Genomic DNA, 20,129 nt, shown 5'->3' on the forward strand with positions numbered 1-20,129 from the left:
TATTATATTTCTCCAAACAAAATGTATGTTTAGTTGTACCAGGCATTAAAACGAACAAGAAATTGAAGAAAACAAGAGTGGTCTAGTAATTTTTTCTGTGACTGTAAATACTGTAGTTAGTATAAAAGAAAGCAAAGCCCTATGTTTTACCTGTGCCCACTAACTGAAAAACAATTCATTTTTTTGTTTCAGTTCACAGACTCAGCTCACCAGACTCCACATTACATGTGAAGGAACCATTGAAGATGATGGTCATGGGATGCTTCAGGTAAGACACAGAAGTGAAGAAATATACATAGTAAATATATAAATAGTAAATACAGTAAAAAGGCTATTTATTTGTGTGTTTTAGGGGAACTTTATATTGCAGAGACCCAAGCTTTTCCTTGAGAAATCTCAGTGTTTTTAAGTCTGTCACAGGTTATTTCAGCTTACCCAATCATGAATATTGGAGCTGACAGTGATCATTCTACATAATGATATGAATTATTTCAGGTCACATGTGTAAAAACAGTTAAATGAAAGAAAGAAATGTCATATTTATGTTCTGTTATTTCATGTTTTCCACTATTGTAGGTTTAAATAGTGATATGTCCACTTCTACTGCTGTGGTTTAACGGCAGTTGGGCTTTAAATCTCTACAGATTTAATACTGCCACTCTTCGACTACCTCCTCTATCTGTAACATTTTGGTTTTGCTTTTCTATAGCGGTACTAAACAGCCTTGTTTTGGTCATCTTTGTATATAGTCTGTGCTTAGAATGTTGCAGACATAGATGTTTAGATTCTTTTCCCCCTTATTTCTAATTATTGCAGCTTTAACATCATGTTTTCAGTCGCATATTCATACATATTTTTTTTACCTGTTATTTTTTAATTTATTTATCTTTATTTACCCTGTTGTTTTCAGCAGTTGGCCTCCAATATGAGTGTACTGGGGCTATGGATTTGCTTGACAGTTTTGATTTGAGAAGGTTTGAACCTCAGATCAATTCCTCCTATTAGTTGGATTTACTTCTTTTATTACTGTATGGATATTACCTGATGGGAGAACAGGACAAACAAACATTGATACAAAAACAGAAACAAACTACAGGCAAAAACAGAACAGTAACAACAATGACAAACAGTATTCACCGGTTATTAAAAGAAAGAAATTTTGAAAAAAATTCAATTGTTAATCAGAATTTTTTTGTTTGAAAATTAAGTGCACGTTAAAGTCTTTTGATTGTGACAGACGTAGAAGTGTTGGGCTGCCTGTCCTCTTTTCCCCTATTTTAGTCAGTCATTGAGCCCCGTATTCTGGAGTCTGTCGCCCCCAGAATGCTTACGACTGTGAAAAGGCCTTTGAGGGAGTCGGTGGCACGTCGGAGGGAGTGTGTGCTGGGACTGAGGTCGAGGCCTCTGAGCCTCCTCTGCTCTTTGTGTCGGCCGTACTTCCTTTACACTGTCAGGACGGCCCGCTCTGCCTTTCACCTTTTGTTTGCCTTCAGTTGCCACGAGCTGACAGTTGATGCGCACACATGACCAGCTCCGGGGGCACGCAGCAGCCTGGATTGATGGATGCTCTAGTGGGGTGGGGGGAGAGGCGCTGACAGCCTGTCAAAGCAGACTTTAGACGCCAGCTCACTGTCCCAGAGTTGAGTGACCAGTTTGGGGAGATGTGCTACTCACCCATTCTTAGCTTCTTCCTGGGGTTGTGACCGGGTTGGTCTAGGCTGTCTGGAGGCCAACAAATCAGACAGCGCTAGAATGTAATACTTATACTCCAGTATTGTACTGATGTTCATATTTAAGGTTGCTATAAGATAAGATAAGATATTCCTTTATTTGTCCCACAAGGGGAAATTCCAAACGGTCATCAGTGATAGAGGACATATGAACGGAATCATTGTTCTCTATCCACTTCACGCTCAGAAGGGAATATTACAGCTCTTCATCATGGCTAGCGGGACTAAACCCTTTACAGTCACGGAAAAAATTATTAGATCACCCTTGTTTTCTTCAGTTTCTTGTTCATTTTAATGCCTGGTACAACTAAAGGTACATTTGTTTGGACAAATATAATGATAACAACAAAAATAGCTCATAATAGTTTAATTTCAGAGTTGATATCTATCCATTTTCCATGGTTTTCTTGATAATAACCAAAATCACTTCAGTTCTTACATCAATATCCATGACATTGTATTGACAAAAACAGTGCTTTTACGCATTCCATGTTTTCTTTTCTGTTTGTTTTAGTCACATGATACACACAGGAGTTAGTTCTTGATTGTATAACCATTGTTTTTGATGACTTTAGATGGTCTAATATTTTTTACCATGACTGTATTAGGCAGCAAGTGAACATTTCGCTCATCATTGAAAAATAAGGCCTTAGATAAGCTGGTATAAAATGACACCAAGGAGTTTAACAAAGAGAGAATTGCTCAAACCCTTATCATCACAGTGTGGTGTCCAGGAACATCCTTCAGTGGATGAAGTGGTCTGCCCCATTCAGGCATTCTCCTCAGTATATTGATCGGTACCCCCAGCCATGTGACACCAGGCATGTCAGTTTCCTTTCCACATCTGGTTCTTTTGGATCAGACTGACTACGTTTCCACATTTTCCATGGTTTTCTTGAAAATAACCAAAATCACTTCAGTTCTTACATCAATAGCTATGGCATTGTACTGCCAAAAACAGTGCTTTTAGGCATTCCATGGTTTCTTTTCTGTCTGTCTTAGTCACATGACACACACAGGAGTTAGTACTTGATTGCATAACCATTGTTTCTGATGACTTTTGATGGTCTAATCATTTTTTCCGCGACTGTATAACAGATCAAATTTTCAAGATCTAAGAAAAACGTGCCTTGTGTTTTTCAAGAAAGAACAAAACATGCCTGTTCATTCCTGTTGTAAAAAGTTATTTTTGTTGTTATCATTATATTTGTCCAAACAAATGTACCTTTACTTGTAGCAGGCATTAAAATGAACAAGAAATTGAAGAAAACAAGGGTGGTTTAATAATTTTTGGTGGTGGTTTCAGCAGAACAGTGATGCCTTAATGTAGTTTAAATTAATCAGTCAAACATAAAGTAAATCAGATGAGTAAATTAAACCTTAAACAGCACCTTATACATCACTGAAATGCAACATGAACATAAATTCAGCTGTAATATAAATCCAAAGACGTTACATACAACAGTAAAACTTTGACTAGACTTATTACAGTTCTATTTTTACCTTTCATACTTAAAGATATTTTGCTGATTACTGTCTGTAGTTAAAGGATCTGAATACATCTCCCATCACTGAAACTGAAGTCTGCATGTCTGCTATGCTTTCCAACAAAAGCAGTTGTCACATTTATGTCTGAGCTGAAGATGAGGTGTGTGTTCTCTTGTGAATCCTAAACAGACTGAAATAAACAAAGAAAAATTATTCTCATTCATAGATCTGTACAAAGACCTGACAGAACAAAAAGCAAGAGCTTCATACTATACTGTATACAAGAATACATCAGTCAGTAGTCAGTTTAGCAGTATGTCATGTCTGGAGGGAGATGTTTACTTTGGACTGTTCTCTTTTTTTGATATGTGCTAGTGGCAGTAGTACACTTAAGTGCTGCTCCTGGGGAGAGCTCATGTTGGCGTCAGGGACAGATTTTTGAGTAGTACTAGCACCTCCAGCCACCTTCCCAATCAGTTTGTCAGCGATTCTGTCAAAAGTAGAAGAAAGAAGGCTGAGACCCTTTCATCAGGTGTTTTTCCTCTTAGTGTCTCAGAGAAAATTGTTAGAAAAATAAGTTTTGATATTTCTTTATGTATTTTCAGGTTTTTGTGACTTAAAAAAAACCCATGGAATCAGAATACTTTATTTGTATTTAGTATAATAAAAAGTAGCAAGAAAGAAATTTTCAATACAACAATAATAAGAAAAAAAATATATATATATAAAGCTTTAAAATATACAAATCACATATAGCTCTGAATATATATAGTTAGATATAGCTATATATATTTCTTAAACACTCTGCTAAACACAATTAGAACAGCAATTTATACAATATGTACTAGTGCTGTCAAACGATTAAAACTTTTAATCAGATTAATCACAGTGTTGCTGTGGATTAATTTCAATTAATCTTGATTAAATATCATTCATTTTTAGTCTATATTAATCGTGTTTCATTTTTGCATGAGCAAACAGACTCAAGAAAGAAGGGAATATATATGCACTTCACGTGTTTGTCACAAGCTGGGCTACACTTTAGCCACAGTGCTAGCAGAATCCCCAATTAATGTATGCTTCGTGTTAATGTGCTATTTTAATGAAAGTGCTTTATTGAAAAGAAAACTCTTTCCTGCGGAGTGTGTATAATACTTTCTCGGTTTTTTTATCCTCATATTTCCATTCAGAGGGCCAACGTACTGTTTAGTGTCTTCCATCTTTATTGGTGGTTCTGCTGCCTGTCACTACTTGATCAACTAACCATTTGCGCACACGTTGTGCTAACTCTACTTGGACAAACTGTCCGAAATGCGTTGCCAGAGATGTTTAGAGTCATTCTGTGCTGCAGATGGGTTATTTGTGTGAAAATTGTTAATTAGATTAATCATGATTATAGATTAATCCAGTGTTTTTCAACCTTGGGGTCGGGACACCATGTGGGGTCACCTGAAATTAAATGGGGTCGCCTGAAATTTCTAGTAATTGATTAAAAAAACCCAACAATTTACTAATAAAGAATATATGGTGAGTTGAGAGAGACAATCACAATCCATAAAAGACATGACAAACTCTGAATCTGAAACTGAAGCACTGTGGTACTGTTTATCTTTCAAATGTTCATTGTGGTCAGTTTCAGATGCTGCAGCTCTTTCATAATTCATAGTTTGAGTTCTTGTTTGTTCAGTATTAATTGTCAGCCTTGTAAATCCAAGCTGGACTGACTGTACATTTCCTGACCAAGGAAAATAAAATTCTCACTTTGTGCAGTAATCTACACCTGGCTTTTCTGCCTCCGTTCATAATAATATACATTATATAGACTAAATGTCATCTAAAATTAATGATTATTTGTAAAATAGTATAGCAAACTATTACATGTTCAAAAACAAATTAATTTTAGCAAAAAAAAAAAAAAAAAGTCTTCGTTTTGAATGTCTGGGGTCACAAGCCAAAAAATGTTGGGAACCACTGGATTAATCTGTGTTAATGTGTTAATTTTGACAGCCCTAATATGTACTAAATAAGTGTGCAAAAGTTGTTATGTTATTAAAATTATGTGGTTATACAGTAGAATTAAACAGTCAGCTATTATAATCTGCTGTGTGTCTACAGTAACGTTTTAAAACTGGATGTCAGTCATATGTTTTTTTGACTTGCAGGTGGATTTTGCCAATCAGTTTGTGGGTGGAGGCGTCACCAGCACTGGTTTAGTTCAAGAGGAAATCCGATTTCTGATCAACCCTGAGCTTATCGTTTCCCGCCTCTTCACCGAAGCTCTGGACCATAATGAATGTCTGATAATCACAGGTAGGTCACTGGTTCAACCACTCCATTGTAAAGTTCACTGAAGGGATAACAGCTGCTGTTTTACTGTTGGTTATTGAAGCCAGAGTAGGAGGCATTTAACTATAATCAGATATCAGCTACAACAGACGGTGATTGACACACCCTCAATTTGTAGCAGACAGGAATACTAAGCAAGCTTTAGCTATCAAAAAAACAATGTTAGTCTAAATGTACACTATATTGAGAATATTTTTACCACTTTATCTTGCTATTAGAGTCATTTGTGAAGGTGAATTGAAGCTGTACATCTCTCTCTATAAAACCACCTGACTCGGTTAGCAAAAACAGTAATTTTACATCAGAGAACACCATAATTGCTGACCTGCTGTAATCTTGTTTGTTTAGTTTGTGTGTGATTTCATTGTAAAAGAGTCTGAAACAATGTGTAAACACAGCAATCACACACCAGCAGAAACAGACCAAATGAGACTGGAGATTGGCAGCATAGCATCAACTCAATAAATCCAAACTAACCCTTCCTATATTATTTTATTCTGTTGATCCAGATCAGATATGAGATGTTTTAGATTTTCACCTGCCTTCATTTACATTACATTTAAAAAACATGTGATCTATAACTGACAGTGATAAAATCTGGAAAGCAAGTTTCTTATTTTTTACCAGATTGTGACAGGAACTAAAAACACAAAATGCTAATACTTGTGGCTTTTGCTAGTTTTCCAACTTTTAAAAAAGACATGCTACATCCCAAATCCTATCCAGTCTGCTTTATTTATATAACGCATTTAAACAACAAGAACATGTCCAAAGTGCTGCACATCATAAAAACAATTGAAAGAAATATACTTAAAACAATAAATAAGTACATAAAACTACAACAATAATGTACATAAAACAATAAAATAAATAAAAGACACAGAGAACCACGCAACTCGTGGATCTCTCATCATATACAATCTGCTCTGAAGTTGTTGACAAACGTCCAAATCTTACTACACACTTTTTTTAACATATCTTTCTGCTTGAGCTTTTTCTACCTATTGTCTTATCCTATTGTCGGTGTTTTTTATGGTTTATATTATCATTGCATTACAGTCTTCTTGAATTTTCTCTTCCTGTTTTAACAATGTAATTATCTGTCTTTACATTTAGAACATTGCTCACATTCTATGCATGAATTGTAGAAATTCATACAATTTATACTAGAGCTACACAATATATGGCTCAAGCATTGTCATCGCGATGTACATGTGCGCAGTAGTCACTTTGTAGGTCCTGCGATGTAGGAGGCAAATGAACTCAACGTGCTCTCGTCTAATTTCAAGGGTACCTGAAACACACTGCACACAGCCATCCACCAATCACAATCGTTCTTAATCCGTTTGGAGTGAGTCGCTGGTAACAATATTGAAAAATGAGCAACGAACAAGAGAAAATCACCATAAATGAAGACTTGGTGCCAAAAAGAAAAGCAACGTCAGTTATCTGGAATTATTTTGGCTACAAGAAGGATGATATTGAAACACGTGTTCTTTGTCAATAGTGTCTTAATGCACCTGTTGCCACAACAAGAGGCAACACAGCTAATTTGTTTGACTATTTACGTCAGCACCACATAGCTATTATATAGTCCTGAGTATTTTTACATATCGCAGGGTTAAAAAAAATCGCAATGTCAGTTTTTTCCAATATCGTGCAGCCCTAATTTATACATAAGTTATTTTATTTAGGTGGACTAGGGTGGATCTTACACCTTCTAGTAAAATGACTTATGGTTTTATAAATATGTATTGGCAAGCAGAAGCAGACGTGAATGTTTGGGGTTAAACACAGCATGGAGTAAGCATCGCAGAGCTTCAATTTACCCCATCCTGACACAGCGAGAGGCTAAAGGATTGCCATGTTTTCTGTGTCTGTCCTTGTCATATGTTTCTTTTTGATTGGCTGTGTAGGAGTCGCATCAGTTGGGCAGTCCTGATTGCTAAGTTCTGTTCTGTTGAGTAATTCCGTCTAACTGTACTTTAGTTTTGAGTGTTTGCCATAAACAAGGTCAGGACAACCCAGCAGATCCAATAACAAGAGCCAAGACTTAAGGAAGCACCACAGGAGGCTGATGACTTCTGTGTCTGTCTGTGTGGGTGTAGTTTTAACCTGTCCTTCAGAACAGACCTGCCTTTTAATGTATTTGTCTAGAAAATAACCGTTCAGTGTAGAAGGCAAAAGAAATGCAATATTTTTGAATAATTTTAAATGATAATTTAAAAAAATCTATCCAAAATAGAGGATTACTTGGTTTGTCATTATTATTGCTTTGATAAATGGTATCCAATATCTCTAAACCACAGGTGTCAAACATGCGGCCTAGGGGCCAAATCTGGTCCGCCAAAGGGTCCAATCTGGCCCGCAGGATGAATTTGTAAAATGCAAAAATTACACTGAAGATACTAACAATCAATGGTGTCAAAATCATTTTAATTCAGGTTCCACATACAGACACATACAGCCCAATTAGATTTCAAGTGGGTCAGAACCAGTAAAATATTATCATTATAACCTATAAATAATGACAACCCCAAATTCTCTCTTTGTTTTTTTGGTGTAAAAAAAGTAAAATTACATGAAAATGTTTACATTACCAAACTATACTTTTACAAAAAACATGAATAACCTGAACAAATATAAAGAAACAGAAATGTCTTAAGAAAAGTAAACTCAATTTTATCCATATTCTGCCTGTTATTAAATATTTTGTGCGATTGTAATGCACATGAGTAAATGATAAACTGATAAAACCGAGGCATAACATTGTTAAAATTGCACTTGTTTTTCTTAAGACGATTCAAGTTGTTCATGTTATTCAGATTTTTAAGGAAACTTTGTAGATGTAAACCTGATCGTAATATAATTTTACTTTTTTCACTGTTGTTATTTTACTGGTCTGGACCACTGGAGGTCAAATTGGGGTGAATGTGGCCCCTGAACTAAAATTAATTTGACACCCCTGCTCTAAACCATTCAGTAAAGTATGTTATGACATAATTAGCATTTGCTCATTCTTTCATAGCATAGAGCTGTGCAGTTTGGTGGAAAATTATATTGCAATGTTCCAGTTACCATTTTGCTAGCAGTTACTTGGTTATCAAGAAAAATGCATAGATTACTGAACCTCTTTTACTAAACATTACCTCTTTCTGTTCAGTGTCACTAAACCAAAAATACTCTATATGGATAATATTAGCACGCATCATTATCTACAACTAAGTTTAAAGTCTGATTTTCTTCTGTGGAGTCAGAATTGAAATAGTTACTTGTGGTTTAAAATGAGTATTTAAGTTCAGAATGTGACATATTTCAGAATTCTAGAGATAGATCATTTAAAACAATTTAAACTTTGACTAAACTCTGGAGCATTTTACAAGTATTTTACATGAGAATGTAAAAAATACCATGAAGACACAATATAATCATTTGTTGCAGTGTTTCTCAGTATTTTTATCCATATTGTGTTTTACAAATAACATAGGTTATGTTTATTTATGTACTTATTTTCTATTTTTTTCTGCAGTTAGATCACCCTCTCTCGTCCTAAATTTGGACCTTCAAAATTAAATCCTTTACAATTATATAATTGTAGTGGATTTTGATTCCAGTTAATTGTGCAGCCCTGGTGTAGACATTTATTTAGCCCAAACACATTTTTTACTAAAGTGCACGACAGATAATGCAGGCATAATAGTGTTGAATAATTGTTAATTTTAAATGTATTTATCTCATGCGAAAACTAATAGCTTATTAGCATTATACATTGGCCACCTTACTCTAAAGGCCACGTCCACACAAAAATGGATCTTTTTCTGTCTGATGTTTTTCTTTGTCGTTTTCAAAAAAGTGCTCCACAAACAGGGAGTCGTTTCAGGAAATATCTATGTCCCCACGAAACCACTGAAAACAACTGAAAACGATGTAGTACACATGCCAGGACTGTATGCGGCATTGTAATGTTCTCGCAAAAAATGGAGAAGACTTGGAGCACATGAATAAAGCTTGCTTGGTTCTACCAGATCTGATCCGATATTTCCTCCTGGTTGCCCTTCTGGTTGCCCCTCCCCACAGTAGATCCAAGGGCATGTTGTGAATATTGTTAGCTATGGTTGTTTGTTGTTCATTGTAATGAAAGAGTAGCTGAAGATTTTGATTCAGTATTTCCAATAAGCTCAATAGCTGTTGTAGCATGGGCACTCAAAAAGTTGCGGTTTCAGTGATTGAAAACATCGGTTTCATGTTGACGAAAGGCCTATCTGATGCGACCAAAACCTTTTCGTATGGATAGGGCCTAAATAATTAGCATTAGCTATTGAAATAAAAAATACTACTCAACCACCTCTCCATAAAGTACCAATCTGTCTCTTCTGTTTGAATAGTTTTGACTAAAATCTGGTGTTTTTTTTTGAAAAAAAATATAATTTGCAACCTCTTTCTAAAATATACTTGCACAGGAGAAGCTAATGGATCTGTGGCTAAGTGACATAGATGGGGTGAAAGACAAACCAGAACATTTTCTGAAGCCTTAGCCTTTTAGTTCAGTCATTGAGCCACAGTCAGTATCAGGGAATTGCTTAATGTTGATACATGAGGTAGAGGAAGAGGTAGAGAATGAAATGGCCATCATACAGAAATGTTTAAATATCTTTAACATTACATAACAAGTCGATTTATAAACAGCGGGGTGAGCGGGAAGCCCCACCCTCCCAAGCAGCCGTCATTCCACTGCATTGGGCTTCTTGCTTTGGTGGAGTCACCTTCAGATTTCTTGCCAGCTATCTTTCCATCTTTCTTCCTTGTCCACTTACACCACTTAACTTTATTACTGGGGCCTAGAATTAATTATAGCTAGAAGACCTGCCCGAGACCTGCTCCGCTAATGGACTCTTCCATTCCATCATCTTTATTAAACCCTGCCCGTATCACTCGTCCCTTTTCCATAAAATTCCCGGTCTTAGCTGCATTGTGGCCATGTTGTAAATCATATTCCCCTGTGATACTTTTTGGCATACAGTGGGGAAGCTAATGGCTCTTAGCTCTTCGGTGAAATAAGCAAAAGTGCCTGGGCCTAATTGAATTTCGTTTGATTGGTAGATCTGCGGCTGCCATTGGGGGCGGTCAAAAGTATAAATAGGATCAAGGAGAAGGCGGATGATTCACTGATGGTGGGAGTGGCCAGAAAATGTAGCTCAAGTTTGACGCAAGCAGAGGGTGGTTGCATAGAGAATTTTTTTTTTTTTTTTTTTTTTTTTTGCACTGTGCTCAAAATCAGGCTTTCTTGCTTATTCATCAGATGATTGGTTTTACAGTATTGTCCTTAAAGGAGTGATATTTTGCTTTATTTTACAAGGAATTATGCATTTTAAACATTTCCCTGTGGTCTACATAAACTGTAAATGCTATGCTTGGGTCTGAATTCTTCATTAATTCAACTCCACAGGTCCATCTTCAACCCTATTTCTGAGTAATGACACCAGAAAGGTGGTTTTGAGCGCTGGCCCTTTAAATGCACATGACCCCACCCCCTCCAGGTTGTTGACTGTGCTGCTCTGTCCCGTTCAACCAACAACTGAACAATTTTAGGTAATCGGCTCGAAGTTTGGACATATTTTCAGTTTTTACTACAACTTAATTATGTTAATTATGGCGTACTCTGAGAATTGGTCGTCAGAAGTCTTGACCTTATATGTGCAAATGTTGTGACGTAACTAGTTATAAAACATAACAAAATAAGCAGGAATTGAAACAGGTTGTAGAAATTGACTCGATTTTTGCCGGAATGAATATAAAGATAGCTTTGCAGCACCTGGAGGGTTCAAATCCACACTTAATGAACTATCAGGGTCCCCAATTACTCAAAAAAATGTACCAAAGACTAATAAAAGTGGGTTTAACAAAATATGACCCCTTTAAAATTTCTCAGTGGATTTATGTTTTTGAGAATAGTTTTTATTATTCATTGTAATTGATGAGAATCTTTAACTTTAGCTTACTCTGACAATAGTATTGGTAGTAAAACTTACATGCGTTTCTGGCCTTTTAAAGACTTCATTGTACCACAAACATGAAAATACTTTTTTTTGAATGCATTTACACATGAATGGAACAACCTTTTCTTTGAATCATTGTGAAGGAAATCTGATTTTTGTGGAACCAGTTTGATATTTAGCCTAATAAACACAATTCACTCTGAAGGTTGTTTTATTCATATGCAGATATATCTGATGATAGTGTTGTATTTTTGGAGGACTGGTAAAGGTCATTTGTACGCATAATTAACACCTTAGCTATTTATTGTGATGATGATAGCATAAAACATGATTCAACAAACTGTTCTAACCTATGTGCCCTTGTATATCAGATCATCTTTTTGGATAAAGTACCATCATTAGTTGTTTTGTCAGTACTATGGCTACTATTTCCATGTGTTCTAGATACTGTCCTGTCTGTTGGAACAGCATTTTCAGCTTTGGTTGTGTTAGCGTGTTCGTTTGTTGGAAGCTCCAAGGATAAGATAGAATTCATCTCGGTCTCATTTTTATAAATTTAATTTGATCTAACCACAAATAAAGCATTACTTAGTACTAAGGACCTACACCAGGAAGGAAATGGGGAAAGACATTCCAACGTACCTCACTTTTATTGTCCTAAACTGATCCCCAAACTATAGGCTGATCCTGTGAGCTCAGTGGGTTGGTGTGAAATGGGCTGGTGTGATCTGACTCTAGAAGTCAAGCAGATGTGATAACTCAACTCTATATAAAGCCTGTACTGACAGTGTGTTTACATCTTATCTCCTGTGATTGACAATCCTATGTGTGTATTTAAAAATGTATCTGAGGTAAAACCTAAGTCCTGTGTTCATAAATCTGTCAGCGTGGTATGCTGACCAAGATGTTACAACCAACCCATACGATCCTAAAAACTAGGGATGCACCAATACCACTTTTTTCCAGATCGAGTGGAAGTATTTACATTTGAGTACTTGCTGATACGGATTACAGATAGGAGTACTTAATAATCCCATTACAGTTCTTAGTTCCTTTTGAACATGTGCTTTATTGTTGTCATTAGTCTGGAACAAAGTGCAGCTACTGACATTTAATGCATTGAAATAAGCATTTCTCAATCAATCCCCCAGGGGGTGCCACTCTTAATTAACCATACTGGACAAATACCACGAAGAAAAGTAAAGTTTTTTGAGAAGAAGAAAGTCAGTAATAATAAACATGCAGACGACAGAGGTAACACTAATGTGGATACTAATGTTGATATTGATGAGGGTAGTTGTCGTAAATATATCAGTAGTTTTTCTCTAACTCACACAGTCGCTCTTTGAACAGATCCTCTACCTCCACGGTTCCCGCTGGTATTCTCCGTTTGGGTACGCATCCGCGAGCACCTGGAAAACGGATGGAATGCATGCAGATAACGGACAAAACGCTCCATCTGTATCTGTCTGTGTCTTTAACGTTACTTTTGTCACCGTCATTTATTTTGAAAATCTCACACTGCTGGCATTACTCCTCTGCCGTGTACCTGCTGCACTTAACTGTAAATGTCACGCTGCTGTAAGTGGTATCGGTGTGGTTGTATTGGAGTACTTTTACGAGCACAAGTACACACGCTGAGTATCGGACCCGATACCTGATACTGGTATTGGTGCATCCCTACCTAATAATAATATAGTAATTATTATTTGGATTGTAACTTTACACTGACCTTAAAGTTTATTTAGGTGTCAGTGCGGTAATATTGGAGTACTTTTACAAGTACACACGCTGAGTATTGGACCCGGTAAGAAGGTCAGTAATAATAAACGTGGAGATGACAGCGGTAACACTAATGTGGATACTAATGTATATATTGATGAGGGTAGTTGTCATAAATATATCAGTAGTTTTTCTCTAACTCACACAGTCACTCTTTGAAAAGATCTGCTACCTCCACGGTTCCCGCTGGTATTCTCCGTCTGGGTACGCGTCCATGAGCACATGGAAAATGGATGGAATGTACTCAGATAACGGACAAAACGCTCCGTCCGTATCCGTCTCTGTTTTTAACGTTACTTGCAGTCAGCGTTACTTTTGTCACCGTCATTTGTTTTTAAATAATCTCCACACTGCTGACATTGCTCCTTTGCCACGTACCTGCTGCACTTAACTGCGAATGTCACGCTGCTCTAAGTGGTATCGGTGCGATTGTATCAGAGTACTTTAACGAGTACGAGTAAATGTACACACGCTGAGTATCGGACCAGATACCCGTTACTAGTATTGGTATCGGTGCATCCCTACTAAAAATTTACTATTATCTAGTGGTAACAGTGAAACAAAGAAATACTATCTTAAAACATTAACTACTAATTAATAATAAGATTAAACTTAAGACATCAATTATCTAGATTAAAATAATATTTCTGTTGAATTACCAGACATTCCTACATCTTTCTCATTTAATTGTGTGAGAGAGTCTTTTGCCAATTTGCCATGTTAAAGCTCTCTTTTTGGATTTGGTGCTGTTGGTTGGTCAAAATGAACACTGACCGCATTGGCTATAAAAATGGAGCCAAATTCCGGTGTTTGTGTTGTTAACTGAAGACGCCACGAGTACCACAAGATCAATATGACTGGGCGTAGCTTGGTTTACTGCTGGACTACATTAAATACTTCAGAGTCCCACATAGGCAGTAATTTTGCTTACAGCTTTAAAAACCGGCCTGATTATTAGTGAAATGTTTGTCAAGTGAAGAGCGCTCCTAGAGACTCCCTCCTCCAAATGCACCTCCTAATACCTGCTGACCAAGGCCCCACTACTAATCAGTGAGTTTATTCTCTTTGTAGCATGAAGCATCTCAGCGAGTGCGGGTACTAATGAGCACTAATGAATGGGAAATTAATTTGCGGCCCCATTTGTTTGACTGTGCTGTTACCTCCCGACACTCCGCCCCCACCTTTGTGAATGTTGAGTGCTCCCATGTGGGCTGGCGGTCAGTCATCCTCGCATGTTGTTTCATAGGGGGGTAATAACTTGACCTTCCTCCCGTCAGGAAACAGCTGCTCCAGTTCCTTCACATATATCGAACACAATCACAATCAGTTTTTTTATTGAGGTAAATTTTTTTCAATCACCCATCTGATGGATATTTGTAGAACCTGATAGTAATAATTCTCTTATTCGCCTTCGTCATCATGCAGATTTTTCTTTAACATAAGAATTAAAGTGGGATTTACGTTGATTTAAGTATTATTTGCAAACATTGATGATCTCAACAATAGCAATCACACAAAACATTGCTTTATAATGATTCATATCCCAATTTTTAACTTTTTTCCCATCATCTGTTCTTAAATATTAATTGGTGCATATAGTAGAGGTAAAATTAACCCATAAAGACCCAAACATCCACTGGCGACCAATATAATTTACTGATATAAAAAGTTAAATAGCTGTTGATAAACTAATCCTATGAATACATGTAAATAATTGGTGTAAAATGCAATTTGTCGTCTTTTCATGGTCATCAGATATGAATTTTATTTTTATTTTATTTTATTTTGTTTTATTACCTTTGCCAAGTGTAAAGGCAGAGGTTATGTTTTCATTGGGGTTTGTTTGTCTGTCTGTTAGCAAGATAACTCAAAAAGTTATAGACAGATTTTCATGAAATTTTCAGGAAATGTTAATACTGGCATGAGGATCAAATGATTAAATTTTGGTGGTGATTGGGGGGGGGGCTGATCTGCCTTGGCAGAGGTCTGTGCACTCCGAGTGCTTTTCTATTTTTATTTTATTTTATTACCTCCACCAAGGAGTGGCAGAGGTTGTGGTTTCATTGGGGTTTGTCTGTCTGTTTGCCTGTTTGTTTGTCTGTTAGCAAGATAACTCAAAAAGTTATGGACAGATTTTGATGAAATTTTCAGGAAATGTTGATACTGGCACAAGGAACAAATGACTAAATTGTGGTGGTGACTGGGGTTGGGGGGGGGGGGGGGGGGGGTGATCTGCTTTGGTGGAGGTCTGCGCTCTCAGGGTGCTTTTCTTTTCTAGTTTTATTTTATTTTATTTTACTTCAGCTTCAGTTATGTTTAAACAACAAAATGGTATTTTGGTGATCTGTACTAACCATGTTAATATGATGATCAGACATAGTGGCTGAAATACAGTATATGTTATTATGTTTGAACTAATTGACAGTAAAGAATAAAATTAAAAAAACAAAAGAAACTGGTTGTCATTGATTGAAAACAAGTTTCAAAACTGAACTCCCAGTTCTTAGCTGTTGCATAATTATATATCGATACCTTTATATGCATGTTATTTCCAGGTACACAGCAGTACAGTAAATACACAGGCTATGCTCACACCTACCAATGGAGCGGCAGCCACCAGGACATAACCCCAAGGTACTTGTGTGGATGCATTTCCTTCTCAGATTCTGCAGCATCTTGTAATATTTTTAGTGTTTTTTTTTTTTGGTTTGTTTTTACACATTCACACTTTCCTCCATATTTTTCAGGGATGACTGGCAGAGAAGATGCACAGAGATCGTGGCCATAGATGCACTGCAGTTCAGGAGATTTCTCGACCAGTTTCAACCAGAGAAAATTAATCGGGAGCTCAATAAGGTCTTTCTCCAGTTTTTAATTAATTTTTTGTCCCTTCAGCCACAGCTACTCTCTTGCACACTCTTTAGGGTGATATTAAAGTTTGAACGGTAATATATGAGAAGAAAAACAAAATATTATGTCAATATTATGTTGCAAAGCAGGTTTTAGTGACTGTACAGGCACTGCTGGAGTTAATTATTTCATGTTTTGTAGACAAATTAAGTGGATTTATTATTAATGGCTGTGGAAGTGTGGGGGCACCACTGCTGTTTGATGTTATACTTTGATCTTTTCATAGTTATGTCTCTTCATCAGTAGAATATGAAAGATGTATGTCTTTAGTAACGGCGTGTTTCTCTTCATATCATAGTTAATTTGGTGCGAATCCAGTCCTATCATCACAGACAAATGTTGGCTGCATTGACACTGAATCATATTTATTTTTCCAAGGGTACATTTGAGTTATAGACACGTATCATATGGAGATTGATGGATTTGTCATACTTGGTGAGAATTAGCTTTATCTTGATCATTACATTGGTCATTAGGCTCGAATTTAATTTTAATGAACTCTGTTGAATCCAGAGGCATTAATCACGGTTATTAAATTTAAACAACTCACTCATTTTTTTTAAATCAGAATCCGTCTGCGTGTGAAATCTTTCCAGTCAGATGCAGTATATCCATTATTAATAGAAAAAATCAAGATGTTGATGTTGTCATGTCTGCTGTCAATAAGGCATGGAGTGGTTTGACAGCTTTGACAAGGGTGTGAAGAATGCACCAACATGAAGATCAATCCTGATTCAAATATTGTTCAGCTGACTGTCATATCTGCCCTTTCCTGGGAAGAATTTATGACTGGTCAGGAGGAGGATGGGCCCTCGCAATTCATTTTCACTATTCACTTCATTTCCAAGGTGAAAATGAATGTCCACTTCCCCTTCAGATCGTTCATTTAACATCTCCTGATTTAAGAAGTTAGTCCTCATGTGACACACAGTCCACCTGACATGTTTTCATATCGAACTATATTATACATGTACGTGGTCTTAGCAGGTCATGTGATATAGTGATTTAAAACCAACACCAGTTTTGCATAAGTTGAGCTGACAGGTGTCAAAATGCCAAGTTGTACAATGCTTAAAACGACTGTTTAGCCAGAGCTCTAACCTATATGTGTTCAGGCGCTGAACGATGTGTCAAATGCAGGCCTGCAGTGCACATTCTGTTGTTGCTTTTAGATTACATAGATCAGTGGTTCCCAACCTTTTTTGGCTCGTGACCCCATTTTAACATCACAAATTTCAGGTGACCCCAGACATTCAAAACAGACTTTTTTTTTTTTGCCAAAATTAATTTGTTTTTGATCGTGTAATAGTTTGCTGTACTATGTAGCAAATAAACGTTAAGTTTAGGCAACATTTAGGCTATATAATGTACATTTTTATTAGTCAGTTTTAATTTTTTAATTTTTATTTTTTTTTAATAAATTATGAGAAATTTCAGGTGACCCCAGACATTCAAAATGGAGACAATTTATTTGCTAAAATTAGTTTGTTTTTGATCATGTAATAGTTTGCTATACTATGTTGCAAATAAATGTTAATTTTAGACAACACTTAGACTATATAATGTAATTTTTTATTAGTAAGTTTTTTTTTTGTTTGGTTGTTTTTTTATAAATTATTAGAAATTTCAGGTGACCCCATTTGAATTCCTGGCAACCCTATGTGGGGTCCCGACCCCAAGGTTGAAAATCACTGACATAGATGTAGATCCGGTTATAATGACACATATAGTAAAGATGTGCAAGTAGGCAGAGGAGTTCATAGGTTGGTTGTGATTCTCCTGTGGCAAAAGGTAAAACATGTTCAGTTTAGATAGTCTACGCTAGCCTCATAAATCGATATGACTCTAACAATTCTTCTGTCAGTGATTCAAGTGGATTATAGATGTACCTTGATGCAGCTCATCCTCAGTTTTCTACACTACTGCTCATGGCTACTTTTTCATCATTTAGTGCAAACAGCAGTGCAAATATTCATTTAGACAACGCCTACACAATTAATTCAATAGCAGTCAAATATACAGGGTGGGGAAGCAAAATTTACAATATTTTGAGGCAGGGATTGAAAGACAGTGTATGACCAATTAGTTTATTGAAAGTCATGAGAATTTATTTGCCACAAGAAAATTGACGTCATAGAAAATGTTTTTATTCTATGTGTCCTCCTTCTTTCTCAATAACTGCCTTCACACGCTTCCTGAAACTTGCGCAAGTGTTCCTCAAATATTCGGGTGACAACTTCTCCCATTCTTCTTTAATAGTATCTTCCAGACTTTCTCGTAATAGTTTTGCTCATAGTCATTCTCTTCTTTCCATTATAAACAGTCTTTATGGACACTCCAACTATTTTTGAAATCTCCTTTGGTGTGACAAGTGCATTCAGCAAATCACACACTCTTTGATGTTTGCTTTCTTGATTACTCATATGGGCAAAAGTTTCAGAAAAGGTATGGATAATAGTGTTAGGTATGATTATGACATCAATATATGTTTGGTTTCAAAACAATTGACGTAGTGCCTGCTGAGAAAAAGCAACTAAATGTTCATTGTAAATTTTGCTTCCCCACCCTGTAGTTGCACAAGTCTCCAATTTTTGGTCCAGAAACGGAGATTTTGGGTGATCTAACTGCAGAAATAGTGAAAAAAAAGGCTGTATGGGGATATTTTGGATTCAGTGATACGAAGGAGAGACTGTGCAAAAAATGCTAAATGAAAGTGAATGTATTTCTTGTATTCTTACGCTCTTTCAAATTCTTATGTTTAGATTAAAAAGGACAACTTTTAAAATGAAAAAAATATGCAGTTTCCTCGACTCGATAACCATACACAAATAGCAATATTGCAGACGATAATTGCAATATGACATTTCCATCAAGCTGATTTAAAGGGAGCTGTCAGAAGTCAGACTGCAAGAGTCTGTAATATGAAAAGCTGCAGATTTTCAATATATGTGACTCACCTCAGTACACAAACATTACAGAAAACAAAACAAAAAATCTCTGGTGGTGCATTACAAGTAGTTGGAAAGAAAGTCGGACATGAGACTGACGTAAAAGCAAAAATTAAGACCGAAGTCAGCCCAAAATGCCTCAAATTGTTAGTATTTTACTGTATACAGAACACTTCTCGTTATATCAAACAGTATTTAGTAATAGTGAGCGAAAGCTTGCTGCAAAATAAATCTACCCACAGGTACAAATAAAGTCACCTTGAACCTTGAACCTTATTTTTCCCATTTATGTTATTTTCTTCTTATACTAACATCATTTACCCCTTCTACTTTGCCATCCTCCAGGCTTACTGCGGCTTTGCTCGTCCTGCGGAAAAAAGCGAAAACCTTGCAGCGGTGGCTACAGGAAATTGGGGCTGTGGCGTTTTTGGGGGAGACACACGTCTTAAAGGTAGGCTCTGATGTAATGCAGCTCTTGTGGAAAAATTACCCAGATCACCTTTGTATTCGATAGAAGTCTAACTCTCCTGCGAGATGTGCAGAATATATTTTAAATTGAAAGCTTCCAGCAAATCAGTGTGGGCATCCATTTGTCTTCGAGAGATTGCGTTCATTTACTTAAGGCCTATTCGTCGTCTTCCTCCTATTGATCAAATGACAAAGTTAATATTTTTCATTAATAGTGAAATTGATCGTCTGCTCTAGTCCATCAATCTGTAACAGCGCTGAGTCCTAGCGTTGTATCACTGTCACAAAGCAGGGAGCTGCCGGAGAGTTTAAGCCTCCGTTCTCAGCGTCTGCTTTCTCATTTATACCCGACTTAAAGACCAGCGTATACACATTTTCCACGTATATTTGTTAATTAGCAGGAGCAGGTAACAGCCCTCTATAGGCACAGTCACCTACTGTCTGCTTAATGACATGCCTCC

At 36.6% G+C, this 20,129-nt stretch overlaps 1 protein-coding gene and 1 non-coding gene across 6 annotated transcripts in view; one reads left to right on the plus strand and one right to left on the minus strand.

Annotated features, from left to right (window-relative positions):
* The window catches only part of LOC115410551 (poly(ADP-ribose) glycohydrolase), a 49,903-nt gene that overhangs the window by 26,723 nt on the left and 3,051 nt on the right, over positions 1-20,129 (plus strand). For all 5 annotated transcript variants that reach the window (XM_030122235.1, XM_030122237.1, XM_030122236.1 and 2 more), the window contains 5 exons: positions 193-268; positions 5,381-5,528; positions 15,898-15,976; positions 16,090-16,198; positions 19,546-19,651. In XM_030122235.1, coding sequence (XP_029978095.1) covers positions 193-268; positions 5,381-5,528; positions 15,898-15,976; positions 16,090-16,198; positions 19,546-19,651 — 518 coding nt within the window. The remainder of the gene's footprint in view (positions 1-192; positions 269-5,380; positions 5,529-15,897; positions 15,977-16,089; positions 16,199-19,545; positions 19,652-20,129) is intronic.
* Positions 1,801-2,005, minus strand: LOC115410851 (small nucleolar RNA U3). The gene has a single exon (XR_003934144.1). It is a non-coding gene; the product is annotated as a small nucleolar RNA U3 (small nucleolar RNA).

The sequence above is a fragment of the Sphaeramia orbicularis genome, chromosome 19 (assembly GCF_902148855.1).
Source record: "Sphaeramia orbicularis chromosome 19, fSphaOr1.1, whole genome shotgun sequence".
Classification (NCBI taxonomy): domain Eukaryota; kingdom Metazoa; phylum Chordata; class Actinopteri; order Kurtiformes; family Apogonidae; genus Sphaeramia; species Sphaeramia orbicularis.